The 22,844-nt window shown below is 52.6% G+C and overlaps 6 protein-coding genes across 6 annotated transcripts; 4 read left to right on the plus strand and 2 right to left on the minus strand.

Annotated features, from left to right (window-relative positions):
- Window positions 1–598: 598 nt before the first annotated feature.
- Window positions 599–5,384, plus strand: LOC131207760 (protein-glucosylgalactosylhydroxylysine glucosidase-like). Its single transcript, XM_058200388.1, has 8 exons — window positions 599–765; window positions 1,151–1,482; window positions 2,064–2,408; window positions 2,564–2,954; window positions 3,019–3,263; window positions 3,364–3,451; window positions 4,499–5,181; window positions 5,239–5,384. Exons 1-8 carry the CDS (start codon window positions 599–601, stop codon window positions 5,325–5,327), a joined length of 2,340 nt encoding a protein of 779 aa, XP_058056371.1. The 3' UTR covers window positions 5,328–5,384.
- A 166-nt stretch (window positions 5,385–5,550) lies between these two features.
- On the plus strand, window positions 5,551–8,274 carry LOC131209786 (protein-glucosylgalactosylhydroxylysine glucosidase-like). Its single transcript, XM_058202925.1, has 4 exons — window positions 5,551–5,641; window positions 5,714–7,468; window positions 7,540–8,018; window positions 8,090–8,274. The coding sequence occupies exons 2-4, from the start codon at window positions 5,781–5,783 to the stop codon at window positions 8,269–8,271; spliced, it is 2,349 nt and encodes a 782-aa protein (XP_058058908.1). The 5' UTR covers window positions 5,551–5,641; window positions 5,714–5,780; the 3' UTR covers window positions 8,272–8,274.
- An 864-nt stretch (window positions 8,275–9,138) lies between these two features.
- Window positions 9,139–11,925, plus strand: LOC131209574 (protein-glucosylgalactosylhydroxylysine glucosidase-like). The gene is made up of 4 exons (XM_058202670.1): window positions 9,139–9,299; window positions 9,372–10,925; window positions 10,997–11,481; window positions 11,548–11,925. Exons 1-4 carry the CDS (start codon window positions 9,214–9,216, stop codon window positions 11,838–11,840), a joined length of 2,418 nt encoding a protein of 805 aa, XP_058058653.1. The 5' UTR covers window positions 9,139–9,213; the 3' UTR covers window positions 11,841–11,925.
- A 234-nt stretch (window positions 11,926–12,159) lies between these two features.
- Window positions 12,160–15,216, minus strand: LOC131208853 (U4/U6.U5 tri-snRNP-associated protein 1). Its single transcript, XM_058201764.1, has 2 exons — window positions 12,458–15,216; window positions 12,160–12,385 (listed from the first exon to the last, which is right to left on the minus strand). The coding sequence occupies exons 1-2, from the start codon at window positions 15,182–15,184 to the stop codon at window positions 12,245–12,247; spliced, it is 2,868 nt and encodes a 955-aa protein (XP_058057747.1). The 5' UTR covers window positions 15,185–15,216; the 3' UTR covers window positions 12,160–12,244.
- Window positions 15,217–15,634: 418 nt separating this feature from the next.
- LOC131208677 (polycomb protein EED) lies at window positions 15,635–17,556 on the plus strand. The gene is made up of 3 exons (XM_058201493.1): window positions 15,635–15,992; window positions 16,069–16,365; window positions 16,436–17,556. Exons 1-3 carry the CDS (start codon window positions 15,912–15,914, stop codon window positions 17,324–17,326), a joined length of 1,269 nt encoding a protein of 422 aa, XP_058057476.1. The 5' UTR covers window positions 15,635–15,911; the 3' UTR covers window positions 17,327–17,556.
- Window positions 17,557–20,918: 3,362 nt separating this feature from the next.
- Window positions 20,919–22,007, minus strand: LOC131207761 (uncharacterized). The gene is made up of 2 exons (XM_058200389.1): window positions 22,002–22,007; window positions 20,919–21,920 (listed from the first exon to the last, which is right to left on the minus strand). Exons 1-2 carry the CDS (start codon window positions 22,005–22,007, stop codon window positions 20,919–20,921), a joined length of 1,008 nt encoding a protein of 335 aa, XP_058056372.1.
- Window positions 22,008–22,844: the final 837 nt, after the last annotated feature.

The raw sequence follows: 22,844 nt of genomic DNA on the forward strand, positions 1-22,844 counted from the left end.
GAAACACAGTCACCTCCGGCGCTTCCAAGACGCAAACTCCGGTGCTCCAATTCTCGTCCGTTTCCCGTGCGATCTATGCCGATCGTCCCACGGGCATGATCCCGCGCGAACGTAAACAAAGTTGTTTACCTCTCGGCCAGAGCCGGCCAGTGGTCTGTCAAACTAACGAGGCTTATCGCAACGCTCAGCTGATTAGCTTCCGCTTCGCCGGAGTTGGCCAAGGGCCGGAGGACGGCTTTCGCCATCATTCTAACGATCGATCGGGGCGCCCGTCACGGTTTTCGCTCATTGCCCAATAACTGCGCTCGGTGATTTGTGCGATCGGTCGCAATTAGACAACGCCCGGAATACGTCACGATTCCCGGGATCGAGCGGGGAACGAGCGAAAGAACCGCAGTGTGCAGTTGTCGGCGTGCAGCTCAAATTACGGGAGAATGTAAACAGGGAAGTGGACGTCGCGCGTCGAGTTCCCATGATCTACCGGTGGTCCAGTTTCGTGTTTTGCAATTTCCAGCGAAAGCCCCGGGGTTTGTGATCTAATTTGTGTGATCGGACCACGTCAACCATCCGACCGTCGGGCGGAACGGACGCCGAAGCAATGTCGGGGTCAGCGTATCTGTTCGTGGTGCTGCTGCTGCTGTTGCCAACTCTCAGCCAACTCGTGGTGTCCCGTGCGGCGGTCCGTCTATCGGAAACGGTCACGAACGAGGCGCCCGGGCCGGACGTTGACAAACTTCTGCTGCTCCACGAACTCACCGAATCGAGGTTAGTCACTATTGTTCGGTTACGTGCTTTCTCTGTCCCCGTCGGAACCGTTCCTCTTACTTAATCACCACGGTTACGATTATTTCATTAGCATAACTTTGGCTCTCATACCGGGGGAGGGAGCAGAACTTTTTCCCACATTTTCCCGGAGTTCCGACCCGGACGAGTCCGACGGTTGGTCGTTGCGCGGTAATTATTGGGAAACGAATTAAAAAACGCAACCGCGCTGCGCTGCGCAGGATCAACCGTCGCGCCGAGGGGAACCGTCGGAACTCATCAGGCATGTACATGTTAATCATGGGATCGCCGGAAGTGCACCCGAAGTCGGTTCGGGAAAGTGAAAAGCGTCGCCGCCATGTTCACGCGCACTGTTCTACCGTTTCAGATGCCCCACCGATGGAACTAGTCCGCTACCGACGCTGGCCAACGGTCATCTGGGGTTTACCGTGTTCGAAACGGCAGTCTACATGGCCGGTCTCTACAATGGGGCCGGTGGTCTTAGCCATCGCGCAAGGATTCCCAATGTGGCCAACATTCGGGTGAACGCCAGCGGTTGCATCCTGGCGTTGGATATGGCGCAAGGATTGTTCCGGGTGGAACACCGACCACCGTCCGGGCTCTACCGGGTCGTCCAACTGCTCTACCCACACGCACTGTACCGGCGCTTGATCGTTAATCAGGTTACGATCGAGAGGCTCCGGCACCCACCGGACACCGGTAAGCAATGGCAGCGGGGTCCGTTTTTATTCGAGGTCGCAAAGTAATGCATGTAAATTAATTCCTCCAGTTCCGAGTTACATTGTGAGAAGGGCAGCTATGTGTTATGTAGGGTTAAACATGCCATCATAATTATTCAATTGCAGCGGGCACAGGGGTTAAAGATCGTTTCCCAGGATCGTTCAACGGTCAAACATTATGTGCAGGTTACGGCACCTGTCACACCTGCCCAGGCACAGAAGAAGTAGGTCGATCAGAACATACAAAGGGAGCAGACATATTACAGGCCCTTTACGCTTTCATCCCCATCCCGGCTTTGGGAACTCGGCCGTGCCGTGGTGGCTGGCCCGTAGCACTCATAAACCACGTCAAAGGAAGCTTTTTAATGATAATAATCGTAGCGTAAGGTACCGTGTCACGGGTGACTCCATTAAGACGTATGATTTCTTGTTCCTCTGGAGGACTGGGGCGTGTAACTGTTGCACCTACCCCTTTTAATGTATGCAGCATTCCCAATTTTATAAAAACAGCAACCCAACATTAGTTCTCCCCACCGAACACCGACCACCGACACTCATTAGGGGCTGGCCCCTCGTTGATCGTTTCAGAAGAAATCAGTGTACCGTTGATGCCACCGGTACCGTTCGCCAGCGAGGACATCCACTTCGAGCCCGTCCGGACCGTGCACTTCAGAAATCTCAGGCTACCGGACGAATCGCCAGCCGGGATTCTAATTTATCAGAGCTGCGGCGAAACGATCGAGGTGGAGGATCGGGCCCACCAGCCGGAGGGCAGCGCGGTGTGTGTGCTATGGAATCACGTTCCAGAACGGCTCACACTGGGGCCGGCCGAGTCGACGGTGTCGTTTAAATTTATAATGACCGTTGATGGCGAGGTTGGTGTCGCGCGCAACGAACTAAGAACAGGTACGCAGACGGCAAGATGCAGTGCGAGTCCTGTGGAGGAGTCGTTAAAAGCTCGTGGAGATAAAAACCGAATCATTCCGCGCACGGTGCCCTTAGGGGGGCCTGTTCCGCCGGTCTACCGTGCGATCACTATCGAAGAATCCCATAATTCACAGCCCTCCTGCAGCCGGACGAAGAGTTACTGCGAGCGCATACATCACTGTGGGGCTCCCTCTGGAACCGCTTCGACGTCCTCACCACCGGAAACGACCAGCTACAGCGCGCGGTACGGGCGAGCATATTTTATCTGGTCAGCAACCTACCGTTCGGCGAAAGCGTCGCTCGGGCACGGGGGCCGTTCGCCGGGCTCAGCCCTACCGGGCTGGGCCGTGGTGGTGCGGATTTGGCCGACTACGAGGGTCACTCGTTTTGGGACACGGAGATCTGGATGTTCCCGGTGTTGAACCTGATCGATCGTTCGTACGCACGGTGGTTGATCGAGTATCGAACAGCGCGGTTGGCAGAGGCCAAAGCACTAGCGGCTGGCACGGGATTCCCTGGTGCCAGGTAAGAATTGAGTCCGGATTTGAGTTCGTGCCGCGATTGAACCCTTGCCTGGCCCTGGTGACAGGTTCCCCTGGGAGAGTGGATTCACGGGCGTGGAAGTGACGCAACCTTGCTGTCCGGAAGTGGCCCAGTATCAGCACCACATCACCGGCGACATCAGCTTCGCCGTGCGGCAACATCTCGCCGTAACGCAAGACCTTGGCTGGCTGCAGGAATCGGGAGCCTGCCGGATGGCGCAAGAGATCGCTGCGTTTTGGGCCGCCCGTCTGACCTTCAACTACTCCGGAACCGGCCAGTACGACATCGCAGGTCCGCGGCCGTGAGACTGCTAATCAAGCAGGCGGCGATTGGCGTGTGGTTGTTGTTGTTAACGATCCTGTTTTTGTTTTTTGGTTTCTTCAACTACCAGCGATAATGGGACCGGATGAGGATCATGAAAATGTTACTAACAATGCGTACACGAACGTGATCGCGGGCTACGCTTTGTATTTTGGCGAGTAAGTTGGCCTCGGAACTCGGAACAGGGAAACTCTTTTCTCGGCCCATCAAGATTCCCACACGCAGCACGCCGAGGGCGGACTCCATAGAATGGAACCCCAGCGAACATCGCTGTCCGGAGTTCCAACTCACTAGGGGCCGGTACTCCCCCGATTAATTAGATTGAAAATGGACAAGTCATAAAACCGGACCAACCTACCAGAAGTCGGTTGGCGTCGCGGGACCTTTTGAAAGTCCGTTCCGTCCGTTTTTTGGTTTCTCGCTGCTCGCTGGTTTTTCGGTTCCCTTAGGGCTTCCGTGTCCATGATGAATGGGTCAGCGAAGAAAAAGCGACGCATCATCCTGTTGCCCCGCGACGACGACGATGGGAACGAGCGCGGCCACAGCGCCCGTGACGTCAAGCCGTGAGCGACATCTCGGTGATAATGGGTTCACTTTTAACGGCACCTTTCACCCGGCCCGCGGCTGGCCAGACCAGGTCGTTGTCGGCCAATACTGTGAAGCGACATCTATCTCCGGCGGCCGGCCAGATGGGTGGATAATTTGATTAAAATTACAACTCCAACCACCAAATGACAGCTATCTATTGCTTCCGGATCGTGTTGGGACTTCCGGCGCGGCACCGACCCGTCCCGTTTGCTCGTTTGGCTGTGGAATTTCATTAACTCCCAGATGCGACGCTAAGATGTAAAGGGTTCCACCACCGTTCCGTATGTGGGCCGTTCGCCGAAGAAAGCCGAAAAGCCGTTCGACTTCGGATTGCGAATATAGCTGTGCTGCTGTGAACTGTCCGCTGTCCGCCCTCTTCCGCCCTTTTTATCTGGACGTGTGGCAGTAAATTTACTTTATGAGTTTTTAATGCCAATCTCGTGGCTGCTGCTGCTGCTGGTTGGAAGGCTGATGGGTGCGGATAAACCTGATCATTAACCGGGAGCCGCCACCTCATGCTCGAGTTTTGCTAATTGATTGGCCTTTTCTTTTATCAACAACAGACAGACCTTGGGTCTTGTGGTCATATGTTCCATTTTCTTACACTTTTTGCAAAGCTTTGCTGGCTGCCTCTGCAACAACTCTGGATCTGGAGCGAACTGGAGCGAAATCGCCAAGCGCCTAAAACTACCGTACGACTCCGGCCTCGATTACCATCCGCAGTACGATGGTTACCAACCTGGGACGGTCATCAAACAGGCTGACACGGTTCTCCTGGGTTACCCGCTACAGTACGCCGGACAGACCGCAACTACCAGGAGCAACGATCTGAAAACCTACGAAGCAGTAACTCGCCGCACGGGTCCTGCCATGACCTGGGCAATGCACAGTATCAATCACTTGGACCTGGGCGAGCTCGACCAGGCGGCCACCTACCTCAACCGCAGCTACCAGCCGTACATGAAGGGGTCATTTTTGGTGTGGTATGAGCTTCAACAACCTTCTGACTCGGGTGGCGCGAAAAACTTTGTAACCGGAGCCGGAGGGTTCCTACAGGCGATGCTTTTCGGCTACGGTGGTGCTCGGATATATCTGGACCGGATGGAGGTGCGCGGAAACTTGGAGCCACCACCGGGCAGCAGTGGGCTTGTTATCAAGGGGATACAGTACCTCGGAGCGCTTATCACCGTTGTGAGGACGGTAGACCAATCGACACTAACCGTGACTCACATCGAAAAACCTCTCACGATCGAGTTCGGCGATGGGAATGCCGTCGATGATGTCACGGTCAACGCAACTTGTGAGTATTAAGCAACCTACAATTGTAATCCATTATTAACGGGTTTCTTTCTAACAGACGCCCTGCGTAATCGAACTGCCATTGTACGATCAAAGAGCATACCTTTCGGGCGGTGCCGTCTACCGGAAGATCTAATCGGAGCCTAGCATTCCACAAACAAGCTGCGCCAGCCGAAGCATCATTAAAAATTCGTTACACAAACATCTCCTGTATTATTTTTTGTGACATGTTTTTTTTGGTAATCCGTCCTCCAACAGCCGTAAGGGTTTGTTCAGCTATCTACCCCAGATAAGATATCGCTTCGCAAACACGTTCCATGCTGTCCGAATCACCCAGCCACGAAGTGATTTGGAAGCGAGGCATAGGAAATAGATCAACGGGCCACTGTAACTGGGGTGTCAAAAGATTCGGCAATACTGAATCTAATCACCGATAACACATCGTTGAACAAACAATGGAGGTATGAATTAATTATAAGTCTCACCATGGAGTATTTTTATCAGTGGCATTTCCTATCTTATCGTCGGTTAAGAAATCGTCCGTTTGGCTCAAACTTATAAGCCTAGCCGGCGTGTGCCACTAGCGCAGTGTCCAGTGGAATGCGTTCGATTAGTGGTCGCGAGATGCCAGCAGGTGTAGTTATACGGACGATGGTGGCCCTAGGGTCGTTGCTGCTTGGCGTTAGCTTAGCGCAGAGCAATGATGGCCACTATAAATTCGTTACCTCGCAGCTTCCAGATGTGTCGGTGAGGCCAACGTTGGCCAACGGTCAGATCGGGCTCGTGGTCTACGATGGACATGTGCACCTGAACGGTGTGTACAATGGCGAGGGAGGCCAATCGCACCGTGCCCGGGTGCGGAACTATGGAAACATCCGGCTGTTCGATTGCTCGCCCGAGAATGGTACCCCGCAGCCCGGTTTCTGCAACTACCAGCTGGACATGCGGGAAGGAAAGTTTGTGACCGTGGGTGAAAGTTCCATTCTCGGCTATCGGGTGGACCACGAGGTGTATCCACATCGATTCTATGACTCGGTGCTAGTGAATCGTTTCCGACTGCAGCGATTGAATTCGCAGAGCACGATACAGGTGCGGATTCAGCAGATCCCGGGCATGGACAGTGGCGACTTTGCGCTGGAGTCCACGAACGAGTTCGTCATGTCGAACGTGGTCTATAGGCAGGAGTGCAGCCGTACAGTGAAGCTGGAACAACCGACCGTGCAAACGTATGGTCACACCGTGTGCGTGACGTTCCAGTCGGTCCCGGATTACTTGGAAATTACGCCGGACACTATGGCGAAGGAGTTTGTCTTTTACACCGTGTTCAGCATGGTAGCTCAGCACGGTGTCCGGCAGATAGAGATATTGGACGGACTAGTTGCTGGTGAAGAACATGCGCTGCACGTGAAAGAAATGGATCTTCTGTGGGATCGCTATGGTATCACCGTGGATGTGAACGAAGACCTTGACCGAGCTATTAAGGCGAGCGCTTTCTACCTGTTCAGTTCGCTTCCGGCGCACAACGTCGATAACACCGTTGCCCGAATGCCCTTCTATGGTCTTGCTCCGGCCGGTTTGGGCCGGGGCGGTGAAGTAGAGCGTGAATACCAAGGACACAGCTTCTGGGATACCGAGATCTGGATGTACCCATCGATCCTGCTGATGGATCCGATCAACGCTCTGAAGGTGTTACAGTACCGATCGGTAGTGGCTGATGGAGCGCGCCTCAACGCCGAGAAGAACGGGTTCGAAGGTGTTCAGTTTCCCTGGGAGTCGGCATTTACCGGCACAGAGGTAACGCCAGAGTGCTGTCCCGAGGTCGTAGAATATCAGCACCACATCACGGCGGACATTGCGTTCGCCATTCGGCAATACTTCTACGCGACTGGTGACACCAGCTGGTTCGGTGCGGATGCTTGCGAGATGGTGCTCGAAACGGCACGGTTTTGGCGTAGCCGTGCACATTACAACAACGCTACCGATCTGTACGATATTCGCAATGCGATGGGCCCGGATGAGGATCATGAAAATGTTACTAACAATGCGTTCACGAATGTGATGGCAGCTCACAATCTGTTTCTGGGCGAGTTCGCCAGTTGCTTCTGTTCGCAACACCCCCAGTCCAAAGAGGAGGGCAAAGATTTCTTGACAATCGGCCGAGGTATGACACTGTTGTACGACGCCCAGGGAGATTTCCATCCACAGTACGATGGCTACGTCGACGGTACGCTGATCAAACAGGCCGACACGGTGCTGTTGATCTATCCCCTACAGTACCCCATGAATGAGTAAGTTACAGCGAGAAGTCCTTAAAATCTTTGTCATCTCTACTTACGATAAATCTCTCTCATTTGACCAGGGCGACGAAGGCGAACAATCTGCGCAAATACTCACAAGTTACGCGGGAAAATGGCCCAGCCATGACCTGGGCCATCCACACGATCGGTCATCTGGAGCTGGACGAAGAACAGGAAGCGAGGGATATGTTCGAGAAGAGCTACAAACAATATCTGCGTGCTCCGTTCAACGTTTGGAGCGAAAATGGTAACAACGAAGTGGGTGCCGGTAATTTCATAACCGGTGCCGGAGGATTCCTGCAGACCCTCATCAACGGCTACGCGGGTGTTCGACTTCACCAGGATCGGTTACATATTCGAAATGTACGTCCGCCACCGGAATCGAACTCCCTGTACCTACCGACAATGGAGTATCGAAAGGTGCTCTTCTCTCTGACGATCCGATCAAACAGCATCGTTATCAAGTTCAAAACGGCCGGCCATACCGGAGTGCGATTGGTTATCAATAATGCAGAAGCGGACATATGCTTAAACTGTGAATGTAAGTGTAATACGACGACACAACGACTGCTTTGATGCTGACAAAACTTTTATCTTCCCCCCCTTTGGCAGATACGGCAATGGAGTTAATCATTGAACAGACCGCGAAACAGGAATTTAATGGGTGTAGTCTTCGCCCGACCACACTTGGCATTAAGGTGGCCGACCAAACTGACGGAGCGGCAGCACTACAAAGCACATCGGTGGCTTTCGCTTCGCTTATTCTAAGTTACCTTCTAAGCAAACTGTTCTAGGTGTCGTTTTCGAACGTGTTCAATTGATTAAATGAATAAAGTTTTATTTATGTTTACGATACGGTGACTGTATTAAATGCCAACACCGTCCGTAGGCATCACGACATCCACGACAAACAGGATCATGGAGTAGATTACGAACACACTTTCCAGTTCAATTTTAAGGACAAACGTAAGCGATCTGGCAGCGTCGAGAGAATCTTTACCTTTATGCTTTCATTTTTGTCATTTTAGGCCTCCTCATCGGCGCCTTCTACCGCAACAGATGTCGATCTGGACCTGGATCATCCGCGATCAATGGAGTTCACTGATCCAGCTTTACGCCAGTTACGTTTCGGGTTCTGCTCTTTAACTCTGCTCGAGATAATAACTGATTTTATTGAATTTCGATTGTCGCATTGCTGACGCAGCGACTTTGCGGGCTGCCAGGCGGAAACTGCTGCCGTCGCTAACTCGCCTTCCGCTTCCGCTAAGGCCCGTGGCCGACAGAATGGTCATCAAAAAAGAAAACGATCACCGTCTCAGCTCTTCTAGAATTGGAATATTGTACTCACGTTATAATTATTATAATTATTATATTATTATTATTATTATTATTATTAATTATATTATTATTATATTATTATTATTATTATATTATTATTATTATGATTATTATTATTATTAAAATTAAGGAAATTAAGGAAATTAAGGAAATGCAGCATAAAAAAGTGCAACTGTCGAATTGGATCTCTTTTGTATGCAAGTTGCGCAGGATATGCTGTCATTATGAATGAGTATGCTGTCAGTATACTGACAGCATAAGCAAAACAAAACACGTCACCGGCGAAAAAAAGTGAAGTGTGTCAACAAATCGCGAATCGGCCGGCGTTTTTCTTCGTATCGATTCCTCTCCCCCCGCTTTGAGAGTCTTTAGAAAATGATAACAATTATCGGTGGAAGATGTGGCTGCTAACACTGTGTGCCTTCGGGCTGTCTTCTATGACCGTCGCTGGGAGTGACTATAATTTCCTGTTCAATGCTACAAAGTGAGTTGGCCATCGACCGAGTCCCTGTGAATTTTACCAATTGATCGGTGATCATTTCATTCCCGCTTCCAGGCTACCGAACAAGGCCGTAACGCCAACTCTCGCCAATGGCCACCTCGGATTCGTTGTCTACGGTGATTCCGTACACCTGAACGGTGTGTACAATGGGTTGAAAGGTGTCAGCCATCGGGCACGCATTCCCAACTTTGCCAACGTTCAGCTGGCAAATTGTTCTTCGCTCGTAGCACAACCCAAAAACTGTCGCTACCAGCTAGATATGCGGAGTGGCAAATTTCGGACGACCCTTGAAGATCCCTCAGGGGGATTTCGTGTTGTGCACGAAGTTTACCCCAATCGGCATTTCGATCAAACGATCGTCAACAGGGTGTTGCTTCGACGGTTGCAATCAAAGCAAACGATCGAGATCGATACGCGGCAGCTGAGCGGCACCAAAAGTGTTGATCTGGAGCTCGCACCACTCGACACCATGGACGTCGGCGGGGAAGTATATTTCGTGATGTGCGGTCGAACGAATCAGGTTGAGGATCCTCGTTATCAAGCGGAAGGCCATTCGGTGTGCGTGGCGTACAAGCAGATTGCTCGGAAGCTGTTCCTTACGCCGGAAGAAACCGAGCGGGAGTACGTGTTTTTCACCGTTTTCTCACGCTCACGCCAGGAAGCGGAACGAGAGCTGGAGGGCTTGCGAAAGCACGACTTCGAACGACTACATCGGCGTGAAATGGATCAGATGTGGGAAAAGTATGGCCTGCGTGTGGAAGGTAGCGATCGTTTGGATCGTGTTATCAAAGCCAGTGCTTTCTACCTGTCGAGCTCACTGCCTTCGCCGAGCACCTTCCAACCGAGCAGCTATCCTTTTTACGGGCTCTCACCGTCGGGGTTGGGCCGTGGCGGGAAGGAACAGGCAGAATACCAGGGCCACAGCTTCTGGGACACGGAGATGTGGATGTTTCCACCTATTCTGCTGCTCGATCCGGCAAATGCACGGCGGTTACTGCACTATCGAACACTCGTAACGGAAGCGGCTGCCGACTACGCACGGAGCAACGGGTACGAAGGCTGGCAGTACGCATGGGAGTCGGCTTTTACGGGTCGTGAAACGACACCCGACCATTGCCCACAAGTTCCCGAGTACCAGCATCATATAACGGCCGACGTTGCCTACGCGGCGCGGCTCTACTACTACGCCACTGGCGATCTTGAGTGGCTGAGTACGGAAGCCTGCCGCTTAGCGTACGAAACGGCACGGTTTTGGAAGAGCCGCGTCGATTACAACCCGGAGACGGATACGTTCGACATCGGGAGAATTATGGGACCGGACGAGGATCATCACAACGTGACTAACAGCATCTACACGAACGTGATCGCGGCACATAATTTGTTCTTCGGAGCGTTTGTGGGTTGCAATTGCCGGGGACCCGGTGGCCGATTGCCGGAAGTGAGCGAAGGTGATCTGCAGCAGTTGATGCGAGTGGCTAAGAGTCTTACTTTGCCTTACAACGCGCAGTACGATGTGCATCCCGAGTACAAGGAGTATACGTTCGGGACGCAGATAAAGCAAGCCGACGTCGTGCTGCTCGGTTATCCCCTCGAGTTCCCCATGAAACGGTGAGTAGATCGGAAAAGGACCCAAGAACTGTCTGCGGCTGATTGATTGCTTTCTTTTTTACTGTCCACAGATCAACCAAAGCGAACAATCTAAAGCTCTACTCAATGGTAACGCGCCCGGACGGTCCGGCCATGACTTGGGCCATCCACACAATTGGCCACCTCGATCTGAACGAGTTGGACCAGGCGGCCGTGATGTTCCGCAAAAGCTATCAGCAATACCTTCGCGCTCCGTTCCATGTGTGGAGTGAAAACGGGGACGGAGCGGACGGAGCAGGAAACTTCATTACTGGTGCCGGTGGCTTCCTGCAGTCACTGATCAACGGTTACGCCGGAGTGCGATTGCGCCATCGGCAACTAGTGATCACAAACCCTCGACTTCCTCCTGGCGCTAGGCAATTTTTCATTCCGCAACTGAACTACGCTGGAATTGCGTTTTCACTCGATATTGGTCAGCACGGATTCAGGATGGTGTTCGGTACCGGTGGCGATGCGTTCGACAAACTTACACTGCTCGTCGATGGCGTCGAGCGCAATCTCTTCGATGGCTGTGAATGTAAGACTGCACTAGACGAACCAAGCGTCTCCGACTAATCAAACACATTCTTGTCTTGCATTACAGATTCCGGCACCAGTGATGCCACGTTGTTGCTCCGACAAGGCGATGAACCGGCTGGCGATCAGCCAGCAACCTGCAAGCTGCACGAAACTGTCCTCGGCATGCGATTGGCCGACCAGGATGGACATCTGTTCAGCATGGTGCAACTTATAGCGATCGGTGTAACTGTAGGGTTGGCTGGCATTCTCTACAGTATCCGGGTTGCGCTTCGAGGGAAGCGTAAACCAACCGAAAAGCGGAAAGGTGCACTATCGAAGCCCGTTCGAAGAAAACCGAAAAGTAAATCGGCAAAATAAACCCGTGGGTTGGCGTGACGGGCCATTAAACCCGTCGAAAGAATTTAACCAATCAAGTGGGTCCAGGACTTGTCCATCCTTTTGATACCACAAAGGGACTGCTCCAATTTGTCTCCTTTTCAACATCGCGATGGAGTGGACCATCCGGGATTCTGGAGTGAAGTGGACCATGTAAAACCATAAGTCGACCCAGCTCCTGCATGCGAGAGGATGATACTCAGATTGACTTTTGTCTGTCGCGGAAGAACAATGGAGGAACCGTTGCACGCCTGTTGTAGTCGCCGGACAACTCAACTGAAATGCACAGAACTTGGTGCCACCCATAATTCTACAATGATTTATTGGAATATAGTTGAACGCAAGCACACAAACACACAAACGGCACGATCACCTTCGGTAGGACACTAGCGTTTCTGCTTGATGATGCTGGTGTTTTGCTTCGTCCCGCTCAGCACAATGTATGGTGATTGTGTCTCCTTCTGCTTCGCTTGCAGCATATTTAGGGTACCGAGTGGCGTGTCGGTAGAACTCATCTTTTTCATCAACTGCAAAAAAGAATACGGGATCATGTTAAAAGACTAGTATAAAGTGGTTTTAACATCCAGAACTCAACCTACCCCCTCCTGTTCACTCTTTTTCAACCGCTTCTCAACCTTATTCTTGCCCGGGCCCTTGCCGTGGAACTTGTGCGAAAGATACCGGAACGCTTCCTTCGGTGTCAGTAGGTGTCCATTGTCGTCGATGTATTCGAGCTTCACGTTCGGTTTGAACGAGTCCTTCTCCTTAAAGTCCATGATGGGGCCCGCGTAGCGATCGCGACGCGAATACTTGTCGTTCTCTTCGGCGTGACTCTTGTCCTCGATCGAATAGTTTTGCGCCTGAAGATGCGCAAACCGGGCATTGCTCGGTCGATTGCTTTCCTCACGCTCAAGGTATCCTTTCGATTGCGCAAGCTTCAGGGCACCGGCCACACTGGACGCGACGTCTGGTTCCTCGTCCAGAATCGCTACCTCTTCGACCTTAACGCCCCCTTCGAGGCCCTCCTCCTGCTCCTGTTCGGTGTTCACCGAGTTCCACGTGCCGTGCCGTCGGCTACTGCCCGCTACATCCTCTGCTTCCGAGTCGCCCCCGTGACCATCACTGTCCCGTTCGAAGTCCATCATTTCGTTCGGATCTTCTTCGCGGTTGCCGGCCGTACCGTAAGTCGGGATGTCACCGAGAGTTCGGCAGAATTCGGCCGTCGAATTCAGTAGCATCGTTCCGTCGCGCACCCGATCACTCTCCAGTCCGCCGACACCGTCCTCCGGTTCTTCCTTCACCTCGCTCTTGATACGCTCCGGATCGATCGGAAGCGCCTTCGAGATGAGTGCTTCCTTCTGGCGCAGGCGTCGCGCTTTCTCCAGCACGGCCTGCAAATCTTCATCATCTTCGACCGTACTTTCCAACTTGACCGAGCTGAGATCCTCCTCGAGGGCAGGCGTGTCATCCGTTAGCAGCACATCGGCCACAGCCGCTGCAGCGCTTCTTTGACGAAGCGTTTGCCTCAGATCGCTCTGCGCAGATGCACCGTGGCGTTTCGAGTGCCGTGAGCCATGGTCGGGTGCACCTCCGGACTCCTCGGCAGCCGGCAGCGATGCAAGGATATCGTCCGCCCGGAGCTTTTGTCGTATTTTGCGAACCTTTTTCTTCGGCTTCTTAAACGATGCCAGCTCCGTTTCGGTGTAGTAATCGGACACGAGTGCTGCCGGGGCCATTGCAAGGGAGTCGAGCTTTTTCCGGTCAAGCTTCGTTTTGATCTCCAACAAGCGGCGCTTTTCGCGGGCCTCTTCCTCGGCGTTCGAACCGATCACGAAGCTGCTCGTGCGAGGAGCTCCCTCGATCTCCTCGCGATATTTCCCCAGAACTTCGCGCTCCTTCGGCAACCCGAACTCGTCCACTTCATCGTCTTCCTGGCTGTACACGTCGTAGCCGTAATGGAGCGGGTTTGCTTTGCGATTCTTCACATTGCGCTTGTGTCTCTCGTCGTCCACCATGTTCACGTTGACGAGAGTGTCGCCGGCGCTCTCATCCAGCACGTCCGCATCCTTGAGCGTAAGAATGACCTGCCGCCCTTCGGTAAACGCCTCCACATCGTGCTCGACTCGCAATCCCTCGAGATCGCGATCACGATACGCGCCCCGTCTCTCTGTTACCCGCCGCTTTGGTTCACGATCTTCCCGCTCCAAACCGGTTACGTGTTCCTCATCTAATGCGTCCAACAAACGGGCACGCTCATCCGCCTCCCGGCGCAATTTGTCTTTGTCGCGTGTCTTTGTCACCCACTGGCGCACGTCGTCCACTTCCTCGTCATCTCCGAGCGTCTTCAGACGTTTCAGTTTCTCTTCGATCGCTCGCTTCTCCCGGCGTTCCTTCAGTTTCTCCCGTATCTTCTCTTCCTGCGTCTTTTCCGCCAGATTGCGGGCCGGTTTATGGTAAAACTCGCCCCAATCGTCCTTCAGTTTACCATCGTCCGCTGCGGCGTCATCCTTAGAGGCGTCTTGTGACGGTTTAGCGGGTGTTACATCCAGTGGACGCAATCCGAGCTTCGCCCGCAGCTTGTTCGTTGCCTCGATCGAAAGAACGTCTCCCGCACCGGCCTCCGGGATCGGAGACATCGATCGCTTCCGGCTCGAGGATGATGTTGTGGGTGGCGGCGGTGGAGGTGGTGGTTGCGGCGGTGATGCTGGCGATCGATGACGCTTTCTCGGTGCATCCGAATGTCCCTTGCTACCGGAAGGCACATCCAATGGGCGCAACCCTAACTTGGCACGCAGTTTGTTCGTGTCCGCGATCGACAGCACATCACCGGCGCCGGCATCCGGGATGGGGGAAACGGCTTTCTTTTTTCCCGACGATGAAGTTTTCGGCGGAGGTGGTGGGGAAGGGGAGCGGCGTCGTTTCTGAACCTGCGGTGGCGGCGGAGGCGACGGAACCCGGGGACTAGGTGAACGGCGACTGATCGATGGTGGCGGTGGAGCAACATCCTCGTCGAGTGGAACTTCCACGCAATCCGAACTGTCCGATTCATCAACCTGGTTTACTTCGGTGTGAACGACCTCAGTGGCCGACCGGTTCCGGTGGCCACCGTGCGACCGATTCTGCCGATTATCCGAGCGCTCTCGGCGCCCCTTCTTGTGCTGCCGGCGACGGTCCGCTTCGTAGGCTTCGTCCTCCGAGTGGGAACGGGATCTTTCTACGCGGTCGCGCTCGCGCTCGTAGCGCGGCGAACGACTCCGCGAGCGACTACGCGAACGACGTTTATGTTTTTTAGAATCTCGTTTATGCTTTTTAGATGATGATCCCATGGTTGTTGTTACCTGTGTCGAACGTGCGCGCACACACCCTACGGTTCTTCCACAATTTCTATTGTTTTGATTGCAGGACCCGATATTTTCACGTTTAATTTCACTGCACAACACACTTCATTTTGTTTTTCGCTTGTGCTGCTGTCAAAAGGGACCGATCCCTTCGGAAACGGTAAGCTACGCCTCCTAGAAAAATTCCCCCAAATAATGAATTTGTGAGGAATGCAAACTTTTTACTTCCTAGCTTCTTAATAATTTTGTATTTTTGAATTATCTCTTGGCTTTGAACCATCCACCATTCGATCATTTACTATAGTTCGTGAACATAGTTGTGTTTTGAACCGGTTGTGCTATTTGAACCGATTCGAATCGGTTCGGTTTTCGAATCCAACCACAATCGAATGAAGTTTTCTGTCAGTTTCGCTGTTTCGCTTTTGGCTCTGATGGTTTGCTTGTGTGGCGGCACTTTTCCGAGTTCATTGTTCTGTGAAAAAGTGAACCATTGTTGCACCGAGCGATCGTAAACGGCAATCAGCTCCATTGTGGCCCGTAACATCGATGGAATTGTGAGAATACATTACGGCATCACTTGAATTTGGCCACCAAACCCACTCGCTCGTCTCCTCCGATTGTCACCGCACATATCAGGAGCGCGTTTGTCAAATTTGGCGCTCTCCTTTGTTTGGATGTGAACGAGCGGAATACGCGGTTACACTCGCGCGGTACAATGAAACCCGGTGGCACGGTGAAAGAGGAGCCGGCAAGTCATCATGGAGAAAATTCCGAAGAAGAGGACGATGAGGATATTGTAAGTTGGTCTATGATAAATCGACCGCCATCGACCTTCCCATTCTCGGTTATAATGCACTTTCCGCCCACTGTAGCACGAAACGTCCAGCACCTGTACCGATAACACGTCGAATGGGAGTGAAACTCACATAAACCGGCGAAAACGGCGCCGTCACAAGAAAAAGCTACCGAAGGTGGTGAAACCGATCTTTAAATTCGCCGGCTTCGTGAAGGAAGACCACGGTCTGCCACTGTTCGGGTGTCAGTTCAATCAGAACCTTAAGAACGGAGAGCTACCAACATTCGCGGCCGTTGGTAGCAACCGTGTGACCATCTATCAGTGCCAGCGCGATGGAGGGATAACGCTGAAGCAGTGCTTCTCCGATCCGGATGTAAGTAACCGGCCAAACGGTTGGTCGATTCAGCTTCCGATAGCGAAATGATCCAATTGCATGCTTACAGGTCGAAGAAGTCTTCTACACCTGTGCCTGGTCGCACGAGGCGGAGACTGGGCGGCCCATATTGGCTGCTGCCGGACTCCGTGGTGTGATTCGAATATTTAGCCCCGCTCTGCTGGACGGTTATAAACACTATATTGGGCACGGGCACGCCATCAACGAGGTGAAGTTTCACCCGAAGGAACCGTATCTGTTGCTGTCAGCAAGCAAGGACCATTCGTTGCGGCTGTGGAACACTAAGACGGACGTGTGCATTGCCGTATTCGGTGGCGTCGAGGGTCATCGGGACGAGGTGCTAAGTGCCGACTTTGATATACTCGGGATGCGCATCATGTCGTGCGGTATGGATCACTCGCTGAAGATGTGGCGCCTGGACACAGAAACGATGCGCAATGCAATCCGCATCAGTTACACGTTCAACGAAAGTAAAAGCGTGTCGCGCTTTCCGTCCGTGAACGAGCATTTTCCAGTGTTCTCAACGCGAGACATACACCGGAACTACGTGGATTGTGTTCGGTGGATGGGCGATTTTGTACTGTCCAAGTCGTGCGAAAATTCGATCGTCTGCTGGAAACCGGGCAAGCTGGACGATACGGAGATGAAAAACAATGAGACGACCGTCATCAACACCCTCTCGTACAAGGAATGTGAAATTTGGTTCATCCGCTTTTCGCTCGACTACTGGCAGAAGTACTTGGCGCTTGGCAATCAGACCGGCAGGACGTACATCTGGGAGCTGGACACAGACGACCCAGTGCACCCGCGGTGCAGCACCCTGTATCACCCGAAGTGCACCACCGCCATCCGGCAGACGTCGTTCTCACGGGCAGGTGACATTTTGATCAACGTGTGTGACGATGGCACCGTCTGGCGATGGGACAAGATCAATAGCTAGAGCGAGGTGTGGGACAGTTTTCATGTTTTAACAATAGGAGAGATCGTGAGAGTAGAGACAAAAGGACTGTGTAATGCATTCGTAAATGAATTTCGTTTAGTTAATGACGGACACTTCGCAAGAGCATGCGTTTCTCTATTCGTGGGAATACCCTGAAAGCGCACGTATGCCCGATTGAATTCTTCGAGCTTGCTAATTATGTCGATCTCGCTCACAAAGAACTAGGACGTGTTAGGAGTAAGGTTAGGGAAACCTCGATTGGTGGAACATCATCATCAAATATATTCTGGTAAATCAACGTGTTTGACTGAATGTTTATCATCCACAAAAACTGTAGCGCGTGATCATAGCCGTTACGCCCGTGCAGCCGTTACGAATTCAAACGCGTATGTTGTTTTCGAAAACGTTGCAATCCGACGCGTGACAGCTGATTTCGAAAATGGCACTCACCGCTTAGGCGTTACTCCCAATGTGTGTGCGTGTGCACGCAGTAGGTTGCGATAAACAACCGCACGGCGGTATCTCGATATCGGTAGTTTCGCTCGAAGAAAAGGGTTTCCTAGTGGTCGCGCATCGATTCGGGCGTGTTTGCGATCGACTGCGCAGTAGTTGGCGCACTGCTCACCATCATCGTGCGGTGCCGTTCGTGCGTGACAGTGCGTGAAAATAGAGCGCAGACATCCCGTCGCCGGACAGTGCGTTTCGGAACGGGAGCCGTGCGCGTCGCATGGGACACTCACTGTGTGCGAGAAAGAGCGAGAAAGCCGACGAATGAGCCGTTCGATTGAAGCGAACGTGAGTGGCGTTGCGGCTACAAAATTTCCGGGCATTTTGGTCTCGTCGTCCAAACAAGTGGCGTTTGACGGAATCGGGTTTCGCGGGCGCTTAGATGTTTCATCGGGGTACTGCCGAAAGTTGGCATTGTTCGCCCGTTCGCAGAACCGGTAACCGAAATTCGATTTCGATTCGTCATTGTGCCGCAGCTACCGGCGTTTGCTGATAATCGCCATCGCTCTTCTTTCGCCGTGATTTGAATCGGTTCTCCGCGTTCTCTGTCCCTCTTTGCTGTCATCTCGCCGCGCGCTTCTGGCACTCACTGTCGGATCGTGAGTGGCTTTTGGCGAGAAAGAGCGAAAGTGCCTTGACAGTTCAGTTCGAAAAACAGCAAAGCAAGCCCCGAAGAAGAAGCGTGACACGAGCGTAAGGAAAGCGTAAACCGAAACTAAACCTCTCGCTGCAAACCTTGGTGTCGCTGTCATTCTAGGAGACGACGCCAAAATACCTTCTTGTCGGGCCGGCCTTCTTGACCACCAGGGGCCATTCGCGGTGCGTTCCGAATCCTCCAGCATCAATCGCGCCCGTCAGCTCCGACACATTAAAGGCTCCGGAGTGTGTGCTTCGCGGCGGGGTTTCTGCACTGCGGACACCACCCTTTCTGCTGCCGTTGTGTGTCGAGGTCGGTCGACGTCCGGGAATTTCGCGTGTGGGTGTCACTCGGAAGTGCCCGACCAACAATAACCGCGGGTCTTGCAGGAAGACGAAACACACGAATCCGGAAGCGCGGCGAATGAAACGCGCGTGAGAGGTGACCGTGAATGTGAGAAGCGTCCGAAGGAACGACGGGAGGTCCTAGTGCTCAATGGCAAGTGTTTCCCGAAGTGGCCGTTCCGTAGTGTGAAATCGCGTCTCATATTGGGAATTATTGTGAAAAAGGTTTGAAACAAGAAGTCGTCTGTTTGACCAACCGAGGCTAAAGCGAGCCCAATCGAAAGCAACCAACGGATAACACCACCCTCCCACGGCCGTGCACCGGAAACGGCGTTCGCAGAAGCGAGAAAAATCAGGTGAGTAATGGGCACACATACACATTCTGACGGGCTGGGAGCGTGACGTCCGTTCGCGCCTGTCGTCATATAATGATGGGGGTTTCGGGGGAAATCGGTAGCGCGTCGTCCCAGCTGGAATGATGTGCTCTTGAAATTCGAGGAAACGCTTAATAATGCGGCATCTGCCCAAAAAGCGCGATCAGACGGCCGTCCGGCCGGCCGGTGGTGACTTTTTATTAATTCTCGTTACTGCTCATCGGCCGCAATCGTAGGGAGAGAGGGTGAATCACGTTTCGTGTTGTGTCCTCGCTGTGTGTGAACGGTGCACCCGGAGCACATTACAGTTACACGCTCGGTTGGCCCGCTCTCGCTCACACGGCACTCTCGCAATTTACTTGGCCCATCAGTTTTCACTATCACTATGGCTTCGCTTTCCGCGCCACGGCCCCGTCGAGCGGTTGCGCGATTTGTTTTATTTCCTTTTTTTCTTGCAAGAAGACCAACGAGACAGCGCAAGGAGGCGACTATCTTCGGTTCGCTGAAAGGTTACGCAGAAGGAGGTGACCATTTCCGGTTCGATTCGGAGAAATGGTGCCGAGGGCTGATTATCGGTTTCTATTTACCTACACACTTCCACTGAATCGGTTTATTATTTAGGGTTCTGCCAAGGGTTGGGAGCCAAGTACGACCGCGGTGCGTCGTACATATTTGGCCCGAGACGTCTGAATGTTTATCCTCGGAACCGGTCCGTTCTATTTCTGATTAGCAAATAACAGCAAAGGCTTATCGAAGGTTTTGAAAATTTAGGTCTAAAATAAAACGCAAATTTGAGCAAATAATTGCCTCTTTTCGGTTGTAGAGTTAGGAAAGACGTGCATCCGAAAGTTTCCGATAGTAGCTATAGCGTCGAAGCCAATTTTCATCTCTTTCTGTCGCATTCTAATGGACGAAGAATAAAAGTGCTTCAAAATAATAACCATGCACATGTTCTACACTGTCTTTAAAATCAGAAATTGGAATCAGAGTACAGTAAAAATTTTAAATTAAATAGAGAGATAGTTTGGCTAATTTCAGAATAGGAAATTCACAAAGGTTTGTTCCTCATGTGGTAGATAGAAGGTACCTGATTACAGTAAGTAGAAGCGAGAAACAACCAATCGATCTTCTGTTGTTTATAAAACGACCGTTCGGTGTTCAGGACACATCACGCCTCGTCCCGCTCGTGGTCACACCTTAGCGTTCGCGTGCTAATAACTAATGGTGGCTGATTCACTCTCAGCAGAATTTGGTTGATTTGGCACTGCCATCGGTCACCTCCTGGGCTATTAGCCCCAAGACACAGCATACATTTAATTCGCTGGCGTTGTAGCCGCCGAGGGTTTCTCGCTGGAATTCCCCAAGACACACACTGTACCTGGGATGTTTCTTAATGTTTTTGTTTCAAGGACTTTTTTCTTCTTTTCGGTGTATCGAAAAACCAGCTGTGTCGCGCCACGCCAACATATCCAATTAGCATGTTGAGAACACGCCAGCGAGGTGGTGTGTGTGCGTTCGGAATGTAGCGGAACGACGCTTCCGCCGCCGCCCTTCGTGAAAATCGATGATCAAACGCGCGCGTAAGTTGTATCTGGAGAAATCTTTATTGCATTCATCAAAAATATTCGCTCGCTGGACCCCCCCTTCGTGGTTGATTTTTTGAGGAGTTTTGGGATGCCCTTCTTTGGTGGGAGTGTGTAGGCCTCTGGCGCGTTCACTAGTACGCGCACTTACGCATTGGCCAGGTTCTCGATGACGATCGAACGATCGTAACCGGGCAGGGGAGCTTCGTGGCGCACGCCATCGTTGATGGCGATGTACTTCACTCCGTTGTCGACGAGTTCTTCCATTCCTCCGGATCGGAGCAGCTCCTGCGGGATGTCGGACAGCACCACCGGGTTCCAGTTGTTTTCCAGCTGATTCGATTCGACCGGAGGAACCAGATAGGTGTCGGTGTTGCTGACACCGGGAGCCGGCTGTAGGTTTTCGATCAACACCGAGTCCTCGTAACCGGCCGGTAGGGGTGCTACATGGCGGGCTCCTAGATTGACCGCCACGTACTGGGGCTCACCAGTGTTCTGGTGGCTGGTGCTGGAGCTCGCCGAAGACGCAGAAGAGCTTCCGAAGGCTGATCCCGCCGGAGGTCCGTACTCAAGGGCTGGAGTTGGTGCCGGAAGAGGATACTGATTGACTGGCGTTTCGGGGACCACCTCCACCACCTCTGTAGGAGGAGGGTTGACCACTTCGACGACCTCATGTTGTTCGACAACGGCCGGATGGACCTCAGGGACTACCGCCGCCGACACGGGAGTGACATGCTCGTCGGTCTCGTGGTACACCTCGGACACTCCGCCGGTGACTGATGAGCCCCCGAAAAGCGGTGAACCCGCCAGCACGGTGTTTTTCAGCCAAGGATGCTTCAGGACTTGCCCGAGACCGAGCTTGGCAAAGTTGAAGTTGGTCAAACCGAACTTGCCCACAGCCGAACGCAGCTTGGTGTGGAACGACGAAGCCGGTGCGGCATGATGCGGCTGTGGAACGACGAACGGTGGGGGCGAGTACACTACCGGTGGAGGAGCCACGACGGGTGTGTAAACGACGGCGGTCACCGATGATTTTGGCTGGTGCGCGCTGCTGACTAGCTTCCTTACGACGAGCTTCGCGATGTGCATGGAACTTACTGGTGCTAAGGTTGCCACTGTTGCCAGTGTGATCGCCAGGACGAGGGCAAGCTACGGAAGAAGAAACAATATTAGTCCTCAAAACGATCCTTGCTTAGGGATACCGAGTCCGTGGATCCGAACTGTTCTCACCTTCATGTTGGATTATGAAATATTGGTTTATGAACACTACTTCTCTGTGGCTGTAGGGGCGTGTGTTACCAGAAGGAACACCGAGAGTGCTCTGAGCTTGTTGTCATTCGCGGCGTGGCTCATATTTAAATGGGTCACGGTCACAGGGTATCACCTCCCCCACTATCGCTCTCCGCGTTCGATCAGTCGTTCGGTTTGCGATCGATGAACTTGATCTGCAAACCACCCTGTACCCTCCGGTGCGCATAGACAGGGACGCCTCAAACAGGTTCGCCACCTTCTCACTGCCGTCTGGTGCTTTCCAGCTCCGGGGCTCTAGACGCTCCAGGGCGGGCGATAACATTCTTTGCCAAACATTATTTAACTTGCAGACGTTAGCACAAGGACAAAGTGAAGCGAAGACACCGCTGGGTTGCAAAAGCAAAGACCTTGCCGAAAGAGCTATTACGCGACTACCTGTGGTCTGCTGTTACGTGCAGGCTGCGCATATCGTGACTACGGGTCGTTCCCGGCGCTGTTCCTTCAGGGGTTGTGATTGAGGGTGACGGTTTGGTGGGTACATTTTTTGATCAAATTTTCTACACCCACCGAACTAAGTCCAGGCCACGGGTCAGGGAGCGAGGGGTATGATAATTGTGCAAAATTGCATAGCGCACCATGTGCACCGTGATGTTATTGTTTGTAGTTTGTAGTTTTGTCTTACGGTTCCAATGGCAGGGCTACCGTTACTTCGCTTGTTGTACCCCGTTCCCAATGGTCCAGCTTGCTGCAAAAACCAATGCCATTCGCCGACATTAGCGGTCAATTTGCGGCCATTTTACTCTGGCAGCTCTAAATGGCCGC

Source organism: Anopheles bellator, chromosome 2, assembly GCF_943735745.2.
Source record: "Anopheles bellator chromosome 2, idAnoBellAS_SP24_06.2, whole genome shotgun sequence".
NCBI lineage: Eukaryota > Metazoa > Arthropoda > Insecta > Diptera > Culicidae > Anopheles > Anopheles bellator.

Coding starts and splice junctions, on each gene's coding strand:
- LOC131207760 (XM_058200388.1), top strand. CDS start 599: ATGTCGGGGTCAGCGTATCTGTTCGTGGTGCTGCTGCTGCTGTTGCCA. Junction 2,409..2,563: donor GCGCAACGAACTAAGAACAG/GTACGCAGACGG, acceptor CATAATTCACAG/CCCTCCTGCAGCCGGACGAA. Junction 3,264..3,363: donor CGGCCAGTACGACATCGCAG/GTCCGCGGCCGT, acceptor TTCAACTACCAG/CGATAATGGGACCGGATGAG.
- LOC131209786 (XM_058202925.1), top strand. CDS start 5,781: ATGCGTTCGATTAGTGGTCGCGAGATGCCAGCAGGTGTAGTTATACGG. Junction 7,469..7,539: donor CTACAGTACCCCATGAATGA/GTAAGTTACAGC, acceptor TCATTTGACCAG/GGCGACGAAGGCGAACAATC. Junction 8,019..8,089: donor CATATGCTTAAACTGTGAAT/GTAAGTGTAATA, acceptor CCCCTTTGGCAG/ATACGGCAATGGAGTTAATC.
- LOC131209574 (XM_058202670.1), top strand. CDS start 9,214: ATGTGGCTGCTAACACTGTGTGCCTTCGGGCTGTCTTCTATGACCGTC. Junction 9,300..9,371: donor TTCCTGTTCAATGCTACAAA/GTGAGTTGGCCA, acceptor TCCCGCTTCCAG/GCTACCGAACAAGGCCGTAA. Junction 11,482..11,547: donor TCTCTTCGATGGCTGTGAAT/GTAAGACTGCAC, acceptor CTTGCATTACAG/ATTCCGGCACCAGTGATGCC.
- LOC131208853 (XM_058201764.1), bottom strand. CDS start 15,184: ATGGGATCATCATCTAAAAAGCATAAACGAGATTCTAAAAAACATAAA. Junction 12,386..12,457: donor AAAAGAGTGAACAGGAGGGG/GTAGGTTGAGTT, acceptor TCTTTTTTGCAG/TTGATGAAAAAGATGAGTTC.
- LOC131208677 (XM_058201493.1), top strand. CDS start 15,912: ATGAAACCCGGTGGCACGGTGAAAGAGGAGCCGGCAAGTCATCATGGA. Junction 15,993..16,068: donor AAGAGGACGATGAGGATATT/GTAAGTTGGTCT, acceptor CGCCCACTGTAG/CACGAAACGTCCAGCACCTG. Junction 16,366..16,435: donor AGTGCTTCTCCGATCCGGAT/GTAAGTAACCGG, acceptor GCATGCTTACAG/GTCGAAGAAGTCTTCTACAC.